Consider the following 24221-nt stretch of genomic DNA (forward strand, 5'->3'; position numbering starts at 1 on the left):
TCTAGCTTTCTTCATGTGGGTAGGAAACATGAACATGTGAATATTGAGCTGGTTTTAGGTCAGTTTCTGCCCCTTTATTCCTTCAATTATTTCTCCAACAAGCATTCCAAATTTCACTATGACCTCTTCATAAAAAATGTTCCATTATGAGTGTAGATCACCCTGGCAAAATGTCAGAATTTTTGGTATAGTGGTTGGGCCGAAAACGCTGCTGGACCTCTTACAGGTCCAGTTTTCCAGTTTTGCTTCTGCAAAAGATTGGACTGATTGTTTGAAGGCCTTCCACTCAAAAACATCTCTTGCACTCTTCATAAGAAATGATCCTTGGGCTGTCTAGAATGGATCTGGAAAGGTTCAGCACATTTCGATTTCATTTGGTAAGTCTGCCACCCCTCCTTCCTTGTCTAGCTCGGTTTTTTCCTAGCCGAAGTAGGAAAATATGCTAAAGTTGACTTGTCATACTTCCATAGTAGGCTTTATTTAGCCTCTAAATATATATTTCGAGCTTGTCGACAATATATAGCTTGAGCCACTGACATTGGCTCAATCTCTCCAAGACACGCCTTGTCAGGCCAAAATGTTCATTTTGGGTCCAAACACCAAGAATACTTTATTTCTTCATTTCAGCTCATTTCTGCAACCCTCGTGCCTTTCCTCTATCATTTCCAACGTTCCCTTGCTCCTCATGTGCCTTTAAGCTCATTTCTTCTCCATTTGCTCCACGGTACCTAAAAATAGAAACTTTATTAAAATTGATTTGTTTAAGGAAATAGCTAAGTAAAATATGAGAAAATAACTATTAAAATATCGCATTAAAAGGCTCCTATCATCAGCACTAATTTCTGGTACGATGAGAGTAGATACTTCTTAGAAAAGCTTATAGAAGAGATCTTAACAAGCAATAGACTCGCAAACCGCAATGAAATAAAATACTAAGCAATAACGCCAAAACCCTAAATAAGGACCAATCACCTAACAGAGATGTTGATCAAGAGTTGACGTTGCCATGGACTTTTTTTTGAAAATGCTTGTCTAGTAAATCCAACCCTAGATTGTCTCACAAAAATGACTGATCAAGAGTTTACGTTGCCATGGACTTCTTCTCAAAAATGCTGGTCTAGTAAATCCAACCCTAGATTGTCTCACAAAAATGACTAAGTGATATACGAGGGTCTCAAGGCACCCTCCTAAATGGCCCAGTTAACAGACTGATCAAGCCAAATAAGCCCAATTTGGGAACCACACCTGAAACTGGGTCCAAAAGCCCTGTCCCAAGAACAATAAGAGGAGACGCAAACCGTCAAACCCAACACCATGTCTAGGGATCGTTCACCTTAACAAATTATCACTAGCGACGGAAGGTTGAGGCAACCCCGACCACTGGCAACTAGAAACTTCGCCTGAAGAACAAATTGATTTCAGTTACACGAACTCGAAAATTGCCCTCCCCAGAGTCTTGTCACTAATATCCACAGTACGGGAACTAGAACGCTACACCCCACCAAGGCCTAAAAAACTGGAGCAGGATTGATTTGATCTGACACCAGCAACAGACCACCTAACCGCGATATCAAAGCAATATCCCACTAAACTCGAACGAGATGTGGTCACATACCACTTGACCTTTAATAAAGATTCGTCGCCTAGACTGGGCAGAGAGCCCCTGTGCTCGATAAGACGGAGAGAAGGCCACCACCACTGCTAAGTAATCCACCAGTTTGATCCTTCAATAGTAAAAATAGTCTATATTTTATTTGGACCAGAAACATAAGCTTAAAGAGAAATTTTAAATACACACCTCAAACTACTTAGGCTATGTTTGGTAGGGCTGTTCTTTGAGAAAAAGCTGGCTTCTGCTTATTTCTGAGAATAAGTGGCTGAAAAGCAAAGCTGCTGAGTGTTTGGTAAACTGACTTTTTATAGGAGCTGTCAGTGGCAGAAGCAGTAGAAAAGTGTTTGGTAAATCAAACTGGCTTGTGCTTTTTATTTGTGGAATGACCAAATTAGACATGAGAGATTATTTTGCCTTATTCTTAACTTCGAAAAGAAAAAAACCTAAACCCCTAGAATTTTTTTTTTCTTTCTCTGCCGCCACCCTAAACAAAAAAAACAAAAAAAAAGTATAGAGCCTCAGCCGCGCGCACGACTGGCCTCGCTCCCCTCCTTGCAGCAGCCCACCTCCACCTGCCCAGCCCCGGCGCTCCTGCCCTGCGCAGATCCCACCACAGCCGCCAGACAGCCAGATCGATCTTCCGGATCGACCATTCAGCCTCCGCGCTGCACACCTCAGACCGAGCACCACCGGAGCCGCCCTTGAGACCCACCGATCTCGACCTCAACCCAGATCGCCTGTGCAGCCCCGCCCTCGTGCCTGCCGAGCTCGCCTGCGCAGCCCCGCCCTCGCACCTACCTAACCCACCTGCACACTGCGTGCAAACTAGAAGAAGACGCAGAAAAGTTTAGTATTCAAAGGAAAAGGAGAGAGGAAAAAATAAAAAGAAAATGGCATCGGTGATGAGGGAGAGAGATGGGGAGCAGGGGAGGTGATGATGCGGCTGTGATGAGGGAAAGAGATGGGGAACGATGGTTGAGCTGAAATTGTTTCAGCTAGGAAGGGCAATTTTCGGTATTTTGGAGATTTCATTTATCTACAGTAACTACCGCTACAGTACTTCGGTGGCTTCTGGCTTCTGGAAGCTGCATTCTGCAGCTTCTGCTTATCTAAGGAAGCCACAGCAGCTTCTGAAAAAAGCTGCCAGGAAGCTCAGTTACCAAACGCCAATTTGAACTGGGCTTATAAGCACAGGAGCTGAAAAGCTCCCCCAAACACAGCCTTAATACACATCCCCATTATTTTATATTTCAAATCAGATTTTATAGGTATGTTAAATGACCAAAATAGGCATCTATGTTTTAAAAGAAAAATAATAATAATAATCATATGTTCCTTATATTATTCTATAATTATAAACACAATGAATTTCTATACATGGCATCCTCATTTAAAACAAGAATAAAGTTAGAAACCATCTAATTTAAATTTTCCTTAAATGAATTGTAATTAAATGGGGTGAGATACCATGTAATTTAGAATTTCGAAATCAATAACATTAAATGTTTTTGAAACATATCGCTTTACTCTCACTTTTTAGTTCTTTTTTTTTTTTATCTAAAAGTGATTATTAGACAATTTATTATCTAATATAAAACATCACAGGTATAAAGCTTTGTAATTGTTAATGTGTTTGACCATCCAATGACAACTTCGTAGTTCCGCCATTGTGGAGAAACTACTTATACAGTTTTGGTTAAATGTTCGACTCAAAATTTTATACTTGGTCAAAAGGATGTTTAGTGGATGAGAACTCAAATAATATAAAACCTATTTCTAAGCATCTATTTGAACTTTGAAGGGAACAATAATGAATCCTTATGGATTTCCCAATAACTAACACAAGTAATTAATATGATCAATTATATATACTAATCAAATGTTAAATAATAGTGTATTTCATGGTTTTTAAGTTTAAGGATATTTTAGGTAATTTGGGTTGTGTATTTAGTAAAATGTTAAAATGAGAAATTAAATGATAGGTATATTGAGTAAAGAGTGTGTATTAAGTAATTAAGGGTGTGTATTTAAAATTTCTCAAGCTTAAATCATCTGTTATTAGCAATAAAAAAACATTTCATTGGACTAAAATTGCCTATATTTAATTTGGACTGAACACGTAAAACCGATAATTTATTCTCTTTCTTAAAGCCCACACCCTAAGTGTGGAGAAAAAGAAAATAAAAATTGAAAAATAGTGGCTAGTTTTTCAGGAGAGCGTGTTAACTTTCTTTTAATTTTTTTTTTTTTTTGTAATGTGAAATATACTTTTGTCATTCTTGAGTAATTCAATTTTGAAGATTTTTTTTAATATTTAAGAACCATCACCGTAAAAAATTAGGTTATGGTAAGCAAGCCAACTTTTTTCAAATAAGTGTCCTGACAACAAAATATTACCTAGTTACCTACCAACTACCCAAATGATGAGGTACTTCTTTCCAACTAAATGTTGATAGAGAACCCGAGTTCGAATCCCCGTTTTCTAACAAAGAGTGTTTACCCTTAACCAGAAGACCCAAGTGGTGCAGGACCTGGCCTCCCAGTAGTGGTATACGTTTGGTCTACCGTATCACCAGCTGCAATTGTGCTTGCTCTAAAACCTTCAAGTAGTTTTTGTGTCTCTACGTTGCCATGGGAATTTGAAGAACAAGCACAGTAGATAATGCGAATTTTCATAGTTTTGGGTATATTTTAATAGGTTTGGCAATCTGCAATTTTCAGTAACTGCAAAATAGGTGATGCCTTGGTTGTAAACAGTGGCTCTGTAATGAAGGACAAGCACATTAGTCCTAAGATGTTGAAAGTTAGTGCTCTACTTGTATTGGGTTTTACTGGTGAGCCATGTCGTGTGTGTGCCTTGTTATTCGATGAATGCCCCGACTATGTAGGTTTTAATTTCAAAATGTACTCAAAATTCATAAAAAAATAATGCTTCCAACAGATGCACAGTTCTCAGTTGTCTTTCTCATACGTAATGTCCAACACATGTATTCACATCGCATTTGGGATCATTCTAGTATGTAACAAAGAAGCAAATACAAAATGAAGTAAACAACAGTAGGCATTAGGAAAAATACCAATGAAACAAATTTTGTAACCACATGCAATTTGCAATCTTCAATACTTATAAGATGACTTATATAATACGGTTAATACCCTATACTTCTGCCATTCGAACGATATAAACAATAGCTTAGCAATTCAACTGAGGTTTCTCCAACCAAATAGCCTCCTCAAGTTTGTTATACCTGCACTTGTTAAAGATAGAATGATCAGCTGCTACCAAGTACCAACCATCACAGGTATATATGAGCAAACATTACAAGTATATATGAGCAAATATTATTGTCGTTAGTACAGACCATAATCATATTGTCTGCGCATTTCACCTGTCCAGCACAGAACTTATATAAAGGTGCTTCGACACTTGGAAGTTTTCGTTCACAACTGTTGTATGCGACCTCCCTCTCACAATGTTGGTGACATGACTAGAATGTGAGAGGTTGTACACAAGATGCTTTCATACTTTAGACACTCTCATAGATGAAATGAAGTCTACTGTTAACCCTAAAATATCTTATATTTGTAGCTGTCCAATGTCTGTAGCTTGCGCGTATTTGTGTGCATTTTGAGCTCCACTTTGCAAATATAACTATATATAGTGTAATTTGAAAGAAAAAAAGTGGGAGGATCTGTACTGTTACCTTAGCAAATGACTTCTGGCTTGAATGGGTTTGGGATTCCATTATTTGGAATAACTGTTTCAAAAGCCTCAACAAGCAGTGCTACTTTTCTATTCCGAGCTGGAGTTAATTTAGCAACAGCCTTTTGAAGTGCATAATCAAGCATCCACTCCTCAGCATTCTTCCTCTCATCCATGTTTTGATGCTTTAGATTAACTTTTTCTGCTTCAGGGTCAGGCTCCAAGAGCAGATATTTTGGCCCTCGTGGGTCAGACTTCTTTCCTTTCTCTAATGCCTTGATAAACCTATTAAGCAGAACCATTTTCTTCAGATTTCTCCAGTTCTTTGACATTTTCTGTTTAGGTTTTTCTTCTACCATCAGCACTTCCTTCTCTTCATCCTCAATCACAGCATTATCAGATTTGAGCAATATTTGTTCTGGATCTTCCCCTGCTTTCTTTTTGGACTCTCTGAAGCTATCTTTGGCAAAGTTGGAAAAAGTTGCGAAAGATTTTCCTTCTATGGCAACTTTATTTTCTGGTGGTTCCTGGTCTGAAATTAAGTCTCTAGTGTTTGATTGATCGTCTTCTGATTCATCCTGGTTTTCTGGAAGAAGTATTTCATCAATTGCTTTCTCCACCATTTTGACAGTTTCAATACGGCGGAGTTCATTCTTTTTGTTGTCTGCATGCTGATTTGTCAAGCTCAGCTCTCGATCCACCTCTGCTCGAGGCAATGTGTTGGTGTCAATTCCTTGTTCCTCATCTGCACCATCATGTGCTTCATCTCCATCTTTTTCAGCAATGCTTGATACCATGTGCTTATATACAAAGTACCATAGCCTTGTGTAGTTCTGTTTTTCCAACTGAGTGACATGCGTTACATCAGCATTGCTCTCCGAATGAGACTCTTCAGGTGGAGAGGATCCTTGAAAGAATCCAGATTTTGCACTGGTTCCTCCTCCATTTGATCCTTCTGTTGCTACCATTGGCACCTCAGCATACCTTATGGGAGCTAAAGAGACCCCCGTTTCCTCACACAAATCTGATTCTGCACCATTGCTGTTGGTGTTTAACTTACCTGTCTCTCCATTGCTGCTTTCCACATCGGAATTCATATTTCCACGATCCAAACTACTGACAGAAATATGTGAAATATGTTCTGTTGGGGTCTCTTGCACTTTTTCGTTTTCGAGAACTTCATAACTGGTGCTACCATCTTCCTCTTGCTTCAAAGAGGTTTCTTTACAGCACTGGGGATCTTTACTTTCTGATGAAGAAACATTGGGAAACCCTGTATGGTCAATGGAAAAGACTGTCTCCTCCCCATCACCATTCTTGATATAAACATGTGTCCCCTGCTGGTCCTCATCCGTGGCTCCAGAAGCAGGTATATCGACTTCTGTTTTAGTGGAACAGTCTTCTGCACTTGATTCGTTGAGCATAAGAGATTTAACTGGACTTCGCTGTTGATCCATTTTAACATCAATGAACTTATCTGTACACTTACTTAAATTTTCTTCAGGACATGACATACTCCCAAACAAGATTTTGGCAGAAGTTCCAGAATCACTCTCTTTACCAGTTTCATCAGCATTTTGAATTGGCAAGCCATTGCAGGCTTGAAGATCTGCTGCAGTCGAATCTATTGATTTGGACCTCTGGTCAGTTCTAATATCAGGGAAAGGGAGAACTGTTTCAAAAGCTTCTACAAGTAATGCCACTCTTCTTTGTTGAGCTGGAGGTAGCTTAGATATCACCTTTTGAAGTGCGTAATCAAGCATCCATTCATCAGCACTCTTTTTGTCATCAATTTCCTGCCGCCGTAGATTAATTTTTTCTGCCTCTGGGTCAGGATCCAAGGGTAGGTAATGTGGCTTCCGGTAACTGAGGTTCCTCACCTTTTCAATTGCCTTGACAAATCTCTTGAGAAGAATAAACTTTTTCAGACTGCTCCAGCGCTTGGGCGTGTTCTGTTCCAACTTGTCTTCCACTACTTTCTCTTTGGGAGCATAGCTGTTTTCAGCTTCCGACTGTGTTTCTTCTGGATTCTGTACCATTCTGTCCTCTGAAGAATCACCAGAAGTTAAGGTTCTATGCTCCCCTCCTTCATCCTTCCTCAGCTGCAATCCTTCCTGGTCTGAGTTTATGTCACTAGTAACTGATTGATCATCATATGAGCTGTCCTGAACTTCTGGGAGAAGAATTTTATCAAATGCATCCTGGACTAGGTCAATGGCATTTTGCTGACAGAGCTCAAGTTCTTGGTCTCCTGCACTGTGATTTGTCGAAGCTGTATGCTCATCTGTTTCAGGAAATGATGAATTGTCGGTTTCAAGCACGCCAGTGGTACCTTCTACTGGATCTTCTCTCTCTTCTCCGTGAAGAGGGAGAGGGTTTCCAACATCTGCTGTGTTACCCTTCACTGCATGTTTGTACATCAACTTCCACATAGTGATATACTTGTGATTTTTCGCCTGCATACCACACTCCGCACTTTCATTTTTGTCCAACTCCACACTACCACTTTTGTCTGTAACCAAACTTCCATATTTTTGCTCAATGGCTGTTGTTTGTTCCTCTGGTGGCTCACAACCAGAAGCACAATTGTTTTCATGGCTTTCATTGTCACTTGTTGATTCCACAACTTCATCAGGGAGTTTGACAGTAGTACAAACAACAGATTCCACATCTTCTGGAATTGATTTAGGACTGCTGCTGTTCAATTTATCAGTGCAAGTGAAATCAACACCTTCATTGTGACAAGATGCTAGACATTTCTCTTCTTTTATGTCTGTATTGGTGACTTCGGAAGCTGTTCCGATGCAACAACCTTCTGGACATAAATCACCAAGTGATGAGGGTGACACCAAAGCATGTTGTTCTACTGTGACAAGATCACTTGTTTCTTGCACACTCTCCTCCGAAGCTTCACCAAACAGCTTCTTGGAAACGTTGGAAAGATCATAGTTGTCTTTATCTTTGCTGCAAGTTTCATCAAGGACTTGTAAAAGCTCTTCTGGGCCCAATTTTTCCACCAAAACAGAAGTCGTTCCATGAACTTTGTCGTCTCCAATGCTGACCATTTGATTCATCTCATCTTCCTTAATTTTGCCAGACTTTTTCGCTCTACGTGGGGATCGAGTTGTCTGTTTCATTCCTTTCTGAGTCTTCAACAAGCGCCTCCTTATCGAAATGAGGCTCTTGAGTGGAGGTACAGTGGCGTGGCGATGACCATGAAGAGAACAATAAGTGAACGGACAAGGCATGGTGGCTGAAGCTCCTTCAGATTCACTTCCTTCAGCATGAAGATCCTTCACCTCAGGAGGGGACTTGGAATGCTTGAGAGCCGAAGAGCATGTAGCTCTTTGCACCCCCAAGTCTGGAGATTCAGACATTCCAGACCTGTTCCGAAGCACACGGGTCTTGGATTTTGTTATGGACAGTCTTGCTGACTTGTGGGCAGAGTTTGGCGTTGAATTACTAGTGCTGCAATAACTTGATTCCGAAGAACAGCGGGGACTACCCTGAAACTGCGTCCTTTTCTCAATGGAGCAGCAGGTCTCCTTCAAAAAGTTTGGTGATGATGATGATGATCTGTACTTGTTCAGGTGATACAGTTGGGTTCCTCCGGAGCTCTTCCTCACCAAAGGGTCCTTGAATTTTACGCTTGACATTCTTGTTAAATTGTTTACAGGCTTAAAACTAGACCTCCTTACCAATACTACAGCTGAAATCTGCAGAAAACCCACCACCCCAAAAACAAAAACAAAAATGGGCAATTGATATTCAATCTCTTTGTATTTTAAGCAAAGCATGCAAACTAAAGCTAGATTGGAAAAATGAATAACAGACTTGCCTGTGGATCATCTGCAGTTGCATCATTCGATCTGCGCTTAGATCTTTTTCTCGATGGCGATTTTCCGAGCTTGATTGATCTCAACTTGTTCAGCTTCTTCTGCAGCTCTGGTTCTCCTCGGCTTCTGCCATTCTGGTTTTGGAGAACACATGATTCAGTAGTCGTCATCGGAAACTGCTCCGGCATTTTGCTATTATCCGAGTCACCTGCCTCCCCAACTTCAAGCTCCTCCTTTGAAGTCATAGTCTTGATTTCTAAGGATTTTGGAAGCAAACAGAGTTTTGGGTTTTCTGAGATTTAGTGTTTTGGCTACAGCAGTTGGCCTTTTGCTTCAAACGTGATATTAAAATCTTGAGGTCTAAAGTGGCTTCTCGTCTTTGAATATGAGCTGAGATCAGAAACCTCTGACTTGCACACAGACACAAACAGAGAAGATTGACCTGGCCATCATGACTTGACTATATATATATTTATTCTCTTGCTTGTGATAAGGAGAATTGACACATCAAATTCAAAGTCCTTGGTGGGAAGGAAGGACCAGCACTTTAATAATTCAGCACTTTATAGTCTGTAAATCCCATTTCAATAAGGGAAATTCGTCCAAACAGTGTCTGAACTTTTCCAGACTATTAATTTTCATACCTATACTTTGAAAAATGTCATAATGGTACCTGAAGTTTTGGCCCCGACCTAATTTCCGTACCTAGCAACAGTAAAGTCGTCAAGGGCGTTAAATTTTGAGGGGTAAATCTGGAACTTTAGGTATTCTCAAGGGAAAATCTTCTAAACAGTATCTGAACTTTTCCAGACTATTAATTTTCATACCTATACTTTGAAAAATATCAAAATGGTACCTGACGATTTAAGCCCGACCCAATATTCATACCTAGGAACAGTAAAATGGTTGACTCCGTTGAACAGTACCAGAAAAGTATGCCAATAACTACCATGCCCAATACGAGATTCAAATACCAATATCAACATGGTATACCTAGATCTAAATATTCATATACCCGTATCCAGAAGAACTCAGGAAGATCGGCGTACGATGCCAGACCACCGCCAACAGCCGTACTCAGACCCATACTTGATCGGAACCCGACCTTCATCTACATCGACGACCTGAATTCGGAATCGTCCTCCGACACCCCAGAACCTGACTTAGGGTCTCGCGTCAAGGCTGTCTAGCAGATTGCCCAAACTACGACATCTCGTTTTGACAGAGATCGGAATCGCTTCGCCATTCCATTTCCAACAGAGATCGGACCCAGACTTGACCCAAAGTGGAATTACCAAAATTTCAGATTCCTTTGCTATCAGACTCGTCGGATTCCAACCTAAAGCATTGAAATTTCCTTGTGCATCCACCCGAATAATCTCCATGATTCCAATTATCTGGTGAACTAGGCTTAAAACCGAGCAAACCCTTGCAAACCAAACCATTTTTGCTGTTATAGCTACCAAAATTTCCACATGCATCTACCTAATCACGACTTTTCTTTCCTTCTTCTCTGTTGTCTTCTCCCAAACCCATCAAAAAAAGAAAAATTGAAATTGATTTCAGCTGCAAATAATTGAATTTGATTTTTTGGATTGTGGGTTTTGGGATTTTTGATTGAAATCGAAGCAGAGAAGATGCTGGAGAAGATCGCGTTGCCGGCGAAGCCATCACTGAGAGGGAATAATTGGGTGGTTGACGCCTCACATTGTGGATTCGATCTGTAATAGCGAATTCCAACATATCTTCTAGTACCAGAGCTTCTGTTAGGAGTAAAGAACCCGAGTTCAATTTTTTCTCCTGATAGAAAACTGAGGTAGGTAGCTGAGTTCTGCGGCTCTCAACTGAGGTAAGACGAAGACCTTTGACTTCGAGGTCTAGGGGGCAATGTTTGAACCCAACGGTAGTTATTGGCATACTTTTCTGGTACTGTTCAACGGAGTCAACGGTTTTACTGTTCCTAGGTATGAATATTGGGTCGGGCTTAAATCGTCAGGTACCATTTTGATATTTTTCAAAGTATAGGTATGAAAATTAATAGTCTGGAAAAGTTCAGACACTGTTTGGAAGATTTTCTCTTGAGAATACCTGAAGTTCCAGATTTACCCCTCAAAATTTAACGCCGTTGACGACTTTACTGTTGCTAGGTACGGAAATTGGGTCGGGGCCAAAACTTCAGGTACCATTATGACATTTTTCAAAGTATAGGTATGAAAATTAATAGTCTGGAAAAGTTCAGACACTGTTTGGACGAATTTCCCTTTCAATAAATGAAAAGATTGCCCAGATCTTGAACTTAAATGGTACGTGTGATCCCGTTGTTACATCACTTACATGACAGAACCCATCAGAAATATCTGCAACTAATATATTTTGGGTCACCGCATCATTTTCTTATTTCACCTTACAAACATTTGAATTATTGAAAGAATATATTACTCAAGTGCAAAATGACTAATAAATACACTAATCTTCTAAAATCTAAATCTATAACGACAACTAAATACATAACCAATTAATTAAATACAAAGACTACTTAATTTCTCATTGGATAACATTGATATTCATCTTCTCCAATCTCCACCCAAATTTGAATTTTTTACTATTTTTTTCGTTATCCAATTCACAAACTATTAGTGTTAACTTCATCATAATCTTTGCAATACCTTTTATGAACACCGATGTAAATTAACACAAAAAATAAAATAAAATAAAATAAAAAAATAATCAATCTCTTCTTCATTGCTCATAGTTGTTAATTTACTAATCTTTTGACATAGATTGAAATAGATGAACATTGAAACTAAATGGAAAATTTTTAAAAATGGAAGTAAATCAAATTATGATTTTATTAGAAAACTTTAATATATTTTAGTTCTTTTGTTGGTATAAATTAAATGAGAGATTCTCGTTAAAAAAATTCCTTTTGCAATTGAATATGTCATATAATGATATTTTTGGAAGGAGAAATGGATTAAATAAGTATATTTAATAATTGAAATTAAAATGTGGGGTGTAATAAGCAAGTAGGGTGAACAAAGAAAATGATAGGGTGACAATAGCGCACCCTATATTTTTGATATAAATATCTGCCGCAGTTTTTATTAGTTACTAATAAAACGATTAGACAGGATCATTAATGAGTTTAAGATCGTAATTGACAATAAATTTAGTGAGAATTTTTCTATGCAGGGATAGTATAAATTACCCGACATTTATTAGTAATGTCAATAGTAATTGGTTTTTCATTGTCAAAAATCTGCATCCATGAAAACCATTACTTTGCTATACAATGTCACGGATTTCATGCCTCTCAATCATACTTCAGCCAGCAGTTTCCCTCAAGCTACGGTTCTTACTTCTTAGTGCTGCCGAAAAATTTGGGATGGCAATGCCACATAGCTTTGCTGTTTTTTTTTTTTTTGGGTACAATAGGGGGAAAAGCCAAACAAAACAACAAAAAGACAAACCAGCCAGATTTGACTCTTACAACTAGTCTAGGCTGAGCAATACCAAGAATGCGATCAACCAAAGCTTAAGTGACTAGAGTAGGAGTCCTGTCAAACAAGCATATCCCTACAGAGTGCTGCATGTACACTTCCATTACCATAAGTCTGCAACCATGTTGCATTCTCTGTGGATATGCTTAAGATGTAAGGAATCAAAGGACCTCATCGATCTGCTGCAATTGAGCAGAATGGTACCAAGGGGGTGCAACTCCATATTTTCACGACTCAACAGAATCACCAAAGTAGCTGAATCTGATTCAATCTCCAAATTCTGAATATTCGAAGTCATAACGAGCTGTAATCCATGAAATAAACCTCAGCCGTCAGCCTGCAACACTTCACCTCAGCTGATATTCGCTATGAATACAGTAATCCACCACATAGGTTCTGTTAGTCAACAGTATTTCATATAATCTCTCTACTACTCTTATTAAATTCCATTAGGTGATCGTGTAACTTGGTAAATGGCCTAGCGGAACGAGTCACATGATAATAAAAATTAAAAAATAAAAATAAAAACTAGCAACGGTTTCAAAGCATGCGTGTTTGGACACTTTCGCTAAAGCATGCAGTAAGAGTGTGTTTGGATAAGGAAAACAATGAGAATTAGACTGATACCTTTAAGCCGTGACATAATCAATCTTAGAAGGTAATCAATGCAGGAGAAAACATCTTAGGACTCCAGCGCAGAGATTGTCCCCACATGTGAGGGGAATAGCGCTCAAATGATAGATGTGTTCCATAGACAACCATGGAGCTGGCTTGCCATATTCAATCTGCATACATCAGAAACAATATTAGGATGACACATATGCAAACATCCAAACAGTTATGCATTTATAATAGGAACTTAACCAATTGAAGTGGTAGCTAAGTTCTTAAAAATCATATCACTAAGCTTGGTTTGAATTTGTAAACCTTAGAAGATGCCTCTCAATTTGCAAGCTTCTAGAAAATTAAACCAAGAATTAGGTTTTTTTTTTTCCTCTTTCTTTTATTGAAGGAAGATGAGGATGACATAACTGGTTAGCACAATCAGCTCCGCTAACACAGTTTTCTAAGCAGAACATGAATCATAGCACAGGTAAGATTGACCGGAATTTGCAGATCCGAAAGCTGGAAACTTCTCATAGCATTTCAACACAAATATGTGCATAACCCTTGCTGCACCCTAAGCCTAATTGAATCTTAGGGTCCAAATCAAAATCAAATAAACTTCTGTTAAGCCTAATTGCTAAGTTTAATTGATGCAGCAGAGAGCAACAGTTGGTGAGAGTATGAATAGGGAGGGTTGGGGAGTGTTGAGAGATTAAGAAAACAGAATGGTTTAGAAGAAACAGAGGGTTCTTAGCTGTAGAAGGGATAAATAGAATGCGGGAGGTTAGGAGAGAGAGACCAAGGCACCAAGCCTTCAATAAAACTCAATTTTATTTCATTCAAATCTGTTTTCGGTTTACAATAGGTAGCCATATTTATAGGATTAAAAAACATAACCCTTTAGAGCAACTCCAACAGCTTCCCCATATTTTGATTTTTCTCTACTTTAGGGAAAAATAAGCCTCTTTTGCTCCAACAGATTCCCTATAACTATCTCTATTTTAGGGAAAGTGAGGAAAGAGAAAACCAAATTCCCTATATTTACAGCAATCTCTAAAAATTTAAGGAAGAATATGGAGATTTTAGAGATTGCTGTAAAATAGGGAATCTGTTGGAGTTGGAGAAGAAAAAGATGCTAAAGCTTTGACTTTTGCTTCCCTATTATACAAAAATTATAGGGAAGCTGTTGGAGATGCTCTTAGACTCCTAGAACACCAGAAGACTCTATTAAAGACATTAATAATAAGACCCTTGAATACTTGAAGAATTAAATAGACATAAAGACTCACCCTAAGATTTAAATATACTCTTAAAAGCATTAGACTCATAATTACTCTTCATAAAACTGAAGAAGGACTCTAGCAAGACCTTTAACTACAACGGATACTTTACTTTGAACCAGAAAGAAATGGGTTTAGTCTTAGGCTTCCAAAGCGGATTTTTTTTTTTAACCGAGTCATTGCTGCTGCATTATTAGCAATAACAAAAGGCAGACTCATAGAATAAGCACACACTTGAGTTGATGAAAACAAAAGAAGTTGATATAGCTATAGACCAAACTTGTTTGAATTAAAGAACACAAAAGTTGAAGATCTAGGTTTGCCTTTAGAGTTTAGTTTTCATTATTGAATGAGAAAAATGCACGAACAGTGTCTGGAGACTCTGAGGACTGTCAAAATGATACCTGAACTTTAAAACGTATCAATGTGATACCTGGACTTATATTTTCTTGTCAACGTAGTACCTACATCAACTTTCCGTTACGGCTCCGTCAGTTCGAGTCACGTGTGACGCATGTGAGGCCGAAAATGAGGGCAAAAAAGACTTTTCCACTCCATCAAATCCTAAAGGGAAAAATGCACGAACAGTGTCTGGAGACTCTGAGGACTGTCAAAATGATACCTGAACTTTCAAACGTATCAATGTGATACCTAGACTTATATTTTCTTGTCAACGTAATACCTACATCAACTTTCTGTCACGGCTCCGTCAGTTCGAGTCACGTCTGACGCATGTGAGACCGAAAATGAGGGCAAAAAAAACTTTTCCACTCCATCAAATCTTAAATGAATAAATTTAAAATTGAAAATAAAAACATAATAATTTATTATAGGGAAAAACTCACAAACAGTACCTGAACTTCAAGGCACTAATAACTTTCGTACCTCAAGTTCAAAAAATATCAATTGGTACCTGAACTTCTGACCCCGACCCAATATCAGTATATGGGAACAGTAAAATCGTTAACGGAGTTAATTTTTGAAGGGTAAATCTGTCATTTCACTGTTCATCATCTCCAAAACTCTCCCCTCTCTCTGCAAACCCAGATTTTTCATTATCTTCTTCATACCTCACACACACAAACCCAAATCGACCAAATGAGAGGTGAGAGGTGAGAGGAGTTGGTGGTGGATGAGACGGTGGCTATTGACGAAGTGAAAGGTTAGTTGATAGTGGTGATGAGGTATGAAGAAGAAATCTGGTATTGCAGAGAGAGGGGAGAGTTTCGGAGATGATGAACAGTGAAATGACAGATTTACCCTTCAAAAATTAACCCCGTTAACGATTTTACTGTTCCCAGGTACTGATATTGGGTCGGGGTCAGAAGTTCAGGTACCAATCTGATATTTTTTGAACTTGGGGTACAAAAGTTATTAGTGGCCGATAGGTCAGATACTGTTTGTGAGATTTTCCCTTTATTATATTGAAAATAAAAGATGATTATTTTTTTTTGCTTTTTCTATTAACCAAGATCAATCCAATATATTCTCAAAAAAAAAAAAAAAAATCCCAATCCGATAAGTATGAACCTAATATTTCTTCATGTTCATCTTCTCAAACCCAGCAAAAAGGCAAAAGAAATCTCAATTGTTCATGTTCTTGAACCCATTCTTGTTCATCCAGGGCCGGTCCTGACATTGTAGAGGTCTGAGCTAGGCGAATAAATAAAATGTGGCCTCATGAATAGTGTTCGATCAACCAAATTTGTTTTATTCAATAATAAAATTTAATTTTCATATAGTATTTTGTTACATCTATATTTGTTTTCTTAAATTATAAGGGGTAAAATAAATTATACTCATATACATTAGCAACAAAGAAAAGGAATTAAAGGTGAGCAGTAAGGTAAACCAGAAAAAAGAATAAAAATAAAAAAAGCAAAGTGAATTGAACAAGCTCAAAAATCGAACCTCGGTGGGGTGGCTCATAAATGCAAGCCACTAGATTACCTACCAACTGAACTACAACGGCCCATCATGCAACTTGTGCGAAGAAAAATATATAACCTTTGTTGAAATCTATATTTAGATATAAAAAAAAAACTGACGGAGGCCCGCCGGAGGCCGGAGGCCGGTGGCCTGAGGCAGCCGCCTCAGTCGGCAGCCCTCAGGGCCGGCCTTGTGTTCATCTTCTTAAACTCGACAAACCCATTTTGAAAGAGAAATGAAAGATCTGGGAACTCCAAGAACAAAAAAGAATGAGAAATCATTTTTTTTAGCAAAGCTTCTCCCTTGTTCGATTCACTTCTAAAACACAAAACCAAGTCCAACTTGTTTCTGCAAAATCATTCAACCCTATTCAACTCCCAAGTCTTCCTTAATTGGTGGCAACACCAGCAGCTGCGGCGAGGACCACGAGGTCCGCGCCCCGAAGAAGAGGGCCGAGCATTGGATCTAGGAGAAGACCCGCTGCCTTATCAGCTTCCGCCGCGAGGTCGATGGCCTCTTCAACACCTCCAAGTCCAACAGAGAAAGCACGAAGACTTGGTTGCAAAACAACCAAAACAATCACAGATGTATCAGATCGAATTAACACAAAATTTCATTCCTCCTTTGAAATTGCCTCAACAACATCAATGCAGACCTGTTGTGAAATGGGCAATGAAGAAGAAGAACCAAGAAGACGTTGCAGAAACCCTGAATTTCATTTTTCGTCACCACCCACACCCACACCTCCACCAAAACTCGAACTCAAACTCAAAATCCATTAATATCAAGTTATTAACTACAACAAAAACACCAGCAAGTAATGATATAGATGATCTCTCCGCCCTCCTCCTTCCTCGATCTCAAGTCCCGCTTTGAGTACCGTCGAAGTTTCGAGAGAACCCAATCCCAATCCAAATGCCAATCCTAATCCCAATCCCAATTTCAATTTCAATTTCGTCCTCCAAAATGAAGGACATAGTCTTCTTGAAGCCTCGCTTGTCAAAGATCTGAAATCGGCGATGAAGTGCGCCGCCGATCCTTTCGTCGAGGTCAACAGCGTCAGCGCTGTGTGCCTGAAATCGAGGAGTACTGAGGTGTTGTTGGGGGAGGAATTGGTGAGGACAACCAGTCTTTTTAGAGAGTGGTTGATCGAGGGGAGAGGAAGAAGACGAGAGGTGGAGGGGTGAAAAAAATTAATTAAAAAAATTAAAGGTAAATCAGTCTTTTTACCAAAAAACAATATTTAAAATGTTTTTACCAAAAAAAATATTTAAAATTTCAGTTATAGGGCAAATCAGTCTTTTTACCTTCATTTTGTACCTCACGTGCCTCACATAGTCACACGTGGTAAATTTAACGGTGCCGTGACGGAAAGTTGATGTAGGTACTACGTTGACAAGAAAATATAAGTCCAGGTACCACATTGATACGTTTGAAAGTTCAGGTATCATTTTGATAGTCCTAAGAGTCTCTAGACACTGTTCGTGCATTTTAAATGTCAGTTATAGGGCAAATCAGTCTTTTTACCTTCATTTTGTATGTCACGTGCCTCACACGTGGTAAATTTAACGGTGCCGTGACGGAAAGTTGATGTAGGTACTACGTTGACAAGAAAATATAAGTCCAGGTATCACATTGATATGTTTGAAAGTTCAGGTATCATTTTGACAGTCCTCAGAGTCTCCAGACACTGTTCGTGCATTTTTCCCTTATTGAATCTTGATAAAAGAGCAAGTTATAAACGATAAACAAGCTTTGTACAAGAGATCAATTTATAGTTGGTGCTCTATCAAAAGGCATTGCTTTAAGATAGCTCTAATGCTTTTCACTTGTTATAAAGGGTTGCAGCAAATAAAATTGGATGCTATAAGATGCAAATGAACCAGAAACAACCAAAGTACTAATTTCTCAAGCATGGCCAAAATGATAACAGATGACAAAAGGAGATCTCCCATCTGTTCTGGAGCTGGGCAGATAAAATCTTTGAAAATGATGACTAATTTAACCATGAAGGTCGAAATATTTTTCATTAACACAAAGGTTCTAACGCACTGCAAATTAGGATATGTTACTTTTTCCTTTATTCCTAGCATGGAAAAACCTTACATATCCCAACACGCAGTGCATCAGAACTTTCTTGTTACTGAAAAGTATTGCGACCTTCACGATTTAATCCACTGGTAAACAACCAACCCAAGATTTAAAAAACAAATACAAAACAAGGCATCCAAGAGTTATATATCAAATATCAAATGTGAGGAGAGTCTCTAACTCTTGTACCTGCAATGTTCCAAAAAGAGCAGGAAAAGTTTTTCCTCTCAGATCTGCTGGGAGTGGAGGTTCCTGTAATAATTCAATCACTATTCTTAAATAATTGAGTCAAAAAGATTTTTGATATTATCATGTCATTATGCATCACAGACAACTTTTAAGAATGATAAGGGCATAAAGCATGGAAGGAAAGTTTTGGCAATGAGAGTCCAGGGAACGGAATGCATGATAGTTTACTCTGTTACATTGTCATGACTTCTTTTTATATCTATGTGATGCTATATTATCAATTTATCATATATGATCTGATCTTTCTTTGACAAATGCATGGATTGATAATTTGATTATACTAGAAGACCAAGTGGTTAGATTTTATTTATTTTGCAAATGATCCAGGAAGAAAAACCTTCAAAAGATATATCATTCAGATCACTAAATATATAGCAGGGGTCCTTACAAAGGGGCATCCTCATTAGATAATTCTGAGTGTCTTTGTGTGTGTGTGTGCGCGCGCGCGCGCGCGTACATATATATTATATATTCACACAGATGTTCACTTGGTCACAGTCACCTACCATTAAATTCAAATTCAAGGGTTGAGATTAAATTAAGGCAATTTGACATTCACTCATCTAATGCCTGCTACTGCAATGGGTAGGTCATCTGAACTTCTGCTCATTTTTCTGTTATTACTTCAGAGTTTTAACTGTGTAGGTCAGCTGCAGTTACCAATTGGCTTCGAATGTTGGTACTGTAAGAAAATGCAGGATATCGGTTACAGAAACTCATGAATTCCTAGTACATTCATAGTTATATGCTTTGCCTTCAAGATAATCTCTTGGTCCACCTTACTGCCAAACAGAAAGAATGGGCAACAGCAACATCCACACTAGCTGTTGAATATATCATCTGTAAAACATCAGGAATAACCATTATCCTCGGGCAAAAGGCTGTAAATGTAAGGAAGATTGCCTACATCCTTCATATGGTCTGCTAATTTACCAATCATATCATTCATCTCTCCTGTCTGACAGTGGATCTTGTCTTTCGCTACAAACTCATGCCTTGTATTTCTCAGCTCAATCAAACTATAAGCTGACTCTTTTGTCAAACCTCTTTCTTCCATGAGCCTTCTCACCTTACGGGCATCAGCCCATCTACCAGCTGCGGCATAAATGTTTGATAACATAACATATCTTGCACCATTGTGGGGCTCCAACTCAAAAAGAGCTTCTGCAGCCCTCCTAGCTAGGGCCAAGTTCCCATGGACTCGACAAGCAGCCAAAAGTGCACCCCACATCCCAATATGATCTGATGCATGAGGAGCTCTCTCAATCAACTCCATTGCTTCCTTCAGTTTATTTTTCCTCCCGAGCAAATCAATCACAATTGCATAGTGACTTGACCTAGGTTTAATACCATAACCCTTTTCCATTAAGTGCAGAATTTGAAGTCCTTCAGAAACTAAACCCGTGTGGCTACAAGCAGATAACACCAAAAGAAAAGTCACATGAGTAGGCTTCACATTTGTTTCTACCATCCTCTTAAAAACAAGAAGTGACTCCTCTCCCAGCCCATTCTGAGCAAATCCAGTAATTAAAGAGTTCCAAGAGATTACATCCTTCTCAGGAATCATCTCAAACAATGCTTTTCCCGATTTCATGTCCCCACATTTGCTGTACATGTCAACTAGAGCATTACAAATAAATACATTGGACAAGTAGCTTCCATTATTACTTCTAATGATATGCCCATGAATCTGCTTACCTCTTTCATTAAGTGCTAGATCTGCACAAGCACTCAAAATGCTAACATATGTAACTGTGCTAGGCTGGATCCTCTCTTCCAGCATTTTCTGGAAAAGATCCAAAGCATAATTACCATGCCCACTTTGTACAAAACCTGATATCAAAGCAGTCCAAGAAACTGTGTTCTTAAGAGGCATACCATGAAATACCCAACAAGCGTCATCCATTCTTGATGCCCGTGCATAAGAAGCAATCATTGAGGTCCAAGACACAACGTCCCTCTCTAGCATTCGACTGAATACAGAATATGAGGTGTCTGGTTCACCACATTTTCCATAAGCATTGACCAAAGAATTGCAAGCAATGATATTCATTTCCAAGCCAATTGCAATCGCCACCCCATGAACTTGACGCAACATTGCCAATGCACCTAAGCAAGCACAAGTCCCCACTATGCTTACAAACGTGAACTGGTCCAAGAATAAACATTCACAATCCTGTTGCATCCTTTGGAAGAGAGATATGGATTCTTTATGATACCCATGACGTGCTAAACCAGAAACCAAAGTATTATAGCTCACAAGATTTGGTTCTGTCATTTTAGCAAGCAAATGGCGTGCATTGTCAAAAATGCCATTTCTCGAGTACATGGATATCATGGTGTTCCAAGAATGGGTGTTCTTCGTTGGAAGGTCGTCGAAAGCCTTATGGGCATCTTGTACGGCATTGCATTTGGAGTAAAGATCAATGAGCCGGTTGGTCAGGAAGGTGTCGAGGGTGAGACCTGTTTTGATGAAGTTTGAGTGTAAAACCCTGCCGAGCCTGATGTCCTTACTTCTGATGCTTTTCGAGACGAGAGAGACATACTGATCAATCAAAGATGAAGCCAGGATTTTGTTTATTTGGGGCGGTGGGCTAAACCTCCCTACTAAATATAATTTTCATTCAATAATCTGGATTCATATGGGCACCCAATTAGCACAGGAGCAAGAACAGCTTGCACATAAAGCAGTATAAAAAATAAAAATTAAAGAAATTAGAGGGCCAAGTTAACACAATTAACACCAGAAACTGGGTCCAATTTAACTGACATACAAAACTTGGAACTAGATTAAGAAAACACAAGATATGGTAGAACAAACGAAAAATAAAATGAGCAAGAGGATAACAAGGAGAGGAGATGCTCACCTGATTTGGTAGAGAGAGTGAGGCTGCTGTTAATTGGAAGTGAATGAGAGATTAGCAGAGGGAAGAACAAAACAAGAAGAAAGAGTCTAAGAGATGATCAACGGAGAGAGAAGAGAGCGGCCGTCGAGCTCAAGAGGGAATGGAAATTTGGATTTATGTTTCAAACTTTCAAGACATTTTAGCCACCTGTTAACACGTTTGAATAAAATGACATTTTAAAAGAAAACAAATTTCAAGTAATTTTTTTTTTTTTTTATCAAGAAGAAACTTCATTAATAATGAATTAGTTACAACTATATATGCATCTCAACTATATAAATTAAATATAAAAACTGAAATTATAACAATTTAAAACTGTGCATTTGTTTTCAGCTGAACAAACTGGCAATCCTTGTGATATGATTAATAGATTCATCATGATCATTACAAAACCAACAACCATCCTGAACAAAAACGCTTTTAACAGCTGTAAATACACAGTTTTAAATTGTCATAATTTCAGTTTTTATATTTAATATATATAGTTGAGATGCATATATCATTCACCGTCTCTTAAAACTGTCTCTTATGTGAGTAAGAGACGACCTCTTTAATTTAAAAATTTGAGAATTTTCATTATTTTCCACAAGTCTATGATATAATTTAACGATTTCAACCGTTGATCCTTTAGATTCCTATGCAAGAATGATGTCTACAAAAAATCAACCAAATCGATAATCATTTGGTCATTCAAAATCGTGTAAACAAATGTAGTTCGCTAGATAAAATTAAAACGAACATTGTGCTAATCAAATGGTTAAACGTTTTCCAATTTGGCTAATTTTTTGTAGGATTCATTTGTGTGTATGTAACTAGACAATGAATGGTTTAGATTATTAAACTACATGCTATAAATAAAAATGTGATTATGAATGTCTTAACAATCATCAATTTGGCTGTAAATTTGCAGAAGTAATCTACACTATAAGTATCTTGGCAAGTTCCCATTCAAACACGAATTCTCCTAAGAGCATTAGGAGACTGCGGGACTAAAGGATTGAAGATCCAGCAAAGCAGCAGAAGTAGCTGACATGAAGACTAGTGCATTCAAGGCAGCGTTAATCAAGGGTCTGAACAACTCACTGATCTCGATCTAAGGTAGTTTGCATATCATATCATATGGTTAAATCGTGGATCTAAACTGTTTGCAATCTTATCAAAATTTTATATATCTCATATGCATTTAGAACTGTTTAAAATGCATATCAAATCATTATCTTTTAAGACAGCAATCGCATGATGTTAGTTAGGATTGATTGAGTTTCACGATGTGTTTGAAAAACCTTTCCATGTTTATCTCAATCTGTGATCAATGAGATCGGATTGAGGGGTAGTCTTTTCTTCTACAAAAGGTTTTGAAACAACATTTCCAAAGTTAGAGTTTTTATTCTGAGAAATTTCTTTGTGTTGCATAGTCTGCATAAACTATTTTAGAAAACTCTCTTTGGCTGTTCATTGTACTCATTGCTTGTTCACTACATCTTTCACTTGCATAGTGCTCGAGATCAATGAGGCTTCAAGACAAGGTTGTATCAGAAGGCTTGTTCAGTTTCTTCTAGCAACAAAGACAGATTAGTACTTTGTGTAGGATTGATCATTCAGTTGTAAACAAGTTAGCATTGTTGCTAGTTAATGTGGTTGTGTTGAATAACTACTTGTGAACTGTAATTACTTTGATTCATATTGGATTTGATTCTCGTGTGCTACGTTATAAGCCACACAGTGAAGTTTCCTCAGTGGTGAGGTTTACACTGAGTCAGCAAACTCGTGTGTGTGATTGTCATTATGGGATTGCAATTGTAGTTCAATCCTTCATAATTTTTTCGTCTAGTGTTTTCAATTGGCATCAGAGCTGGTTCTAGAATTTTCTAGGAGATCGTAGGGACAATGGAACATTCTCGTGATAGAGCTGCAGGAGGATCTGTCAATAGCCCTCCATGGTTTGATGGGGGTTGTGAAAAGTACACTCAGTGGAAGGTTTACATGAAGTCTTATCTCTTTGCACAAGATGAGCACGTATGGAATATTGTTGAAAATGGTTGGAAGACACATGTTGTCTCGGCCAAAGGAGAAAGCTCTTCTCCTGCCACCCCAAAACTAAGGAAGGATTGGACTGAGGAGGAAGTACGTGATCTTCAAGTTGACTTTAAAGCCAAAAATAGTTTATTCACAGCTCTTTCCAACATAGAGAAGTTGAGGATCAGCCATTGTGACACTGCCAAGCAGGCTTGGGATCTGCTACAGACTACGTATGAAGGTAACAAAAAGGTACGTGCTCAAAAACTACAAAGTCTAATCTATGAGTTTGAAACCATGACTATGGGAGACGATGAAACTATGGATGATTTCCATGGTAGAATTTTGAAAATTTTAGTTAGTGTCGTAGTCTAGAAGAACTCTTCGATGAGGATAAAATTGTCAAGAAAATACTTAGGGCCTTGCCTGAAAAATTTCACTCTAAGGTTACTAGCATAGAGGACTCTTTTGACATTGATGTCTATCCTCTAGA

General features: G+C 38.4%; 2 protein-coding genes across 2 annotated transcripts; both read right to left on the reverse strand.

Moving 5' to 3' along the window:
- Positions 1–4552: 4552 nt before the first annotated feature.
- On the reverse strand, positions 4553–9692 carry LOC133724704 (calmodulin binding protein PICBP-like). Its single transcript, XM_062151520.1, has 3 exons — positions 9154–9692; positions 5317–9031; positions 4553–4860 (listed from the first exon to the last, which is right to left on the reverse strand). The coding sequence occupies exons 1-2, from the start codon at positions 9394–9396 to the stop codon at positions 5318–5320; spliced, it is 3957 nt and encodes a 1318-aa protein (XP_062007504.1). The 5' UTR covers positions 9397–9692; the 3' UTR covers positions 4553–4860; position 5317.
- A 2862-nt stretch (positions 9693–12554) lies between these two features.
- On the reverse strand, positions 12555–21423 carry LOC133726462 (pentatricopeptide repeat-containing protein At2g21090-like; the record flags this gene model as incomplete). Its single annotated transcript, XM_062154011.1, has 5 exons — positions 12555–13017; positions 13279–13436; positions 18747–18809; positions 19313–19646; positions 19740–21423. Coding segments are annotated over 2 exons (1704 nt in total), but the record flags the coding sequence as incomplete, so codon positions are not given.
- Positions 21424–24221: the final 2798 nt, after the last annotated feature.

This window comes from Rosa rugosa, chromosome 1 (genome assembly GCF_958449725.1).
Source record: "Rosa rugosa chromosome 1, drRosRugo1.1, whole genome shotgun sequence".
NCBI lineage: Eukaryota > Viridiplantae > Streptophyta > Magnoliopsida > Rosales > Rosaceae > Rosa > Rosa rugosa.

Excerpts from the sequence above, each read along its gene's own strand:
- LOC133724704 (XM_062151520.1), bottom strand. The coding sequence starts at position 9,396 with ATGACTTCAAAGGAGGAGCTTGAAGTTGGGGAGGCAGGTGACTCGGAT. Across the intron at positions 9,032-9,153 it reads CAACTGCAGATGATCCACAG|ATTTCAGCTGTAGTATTGGT; the intron begins GCAAGTCTGTTA and ends GGTTTTCTGCAG.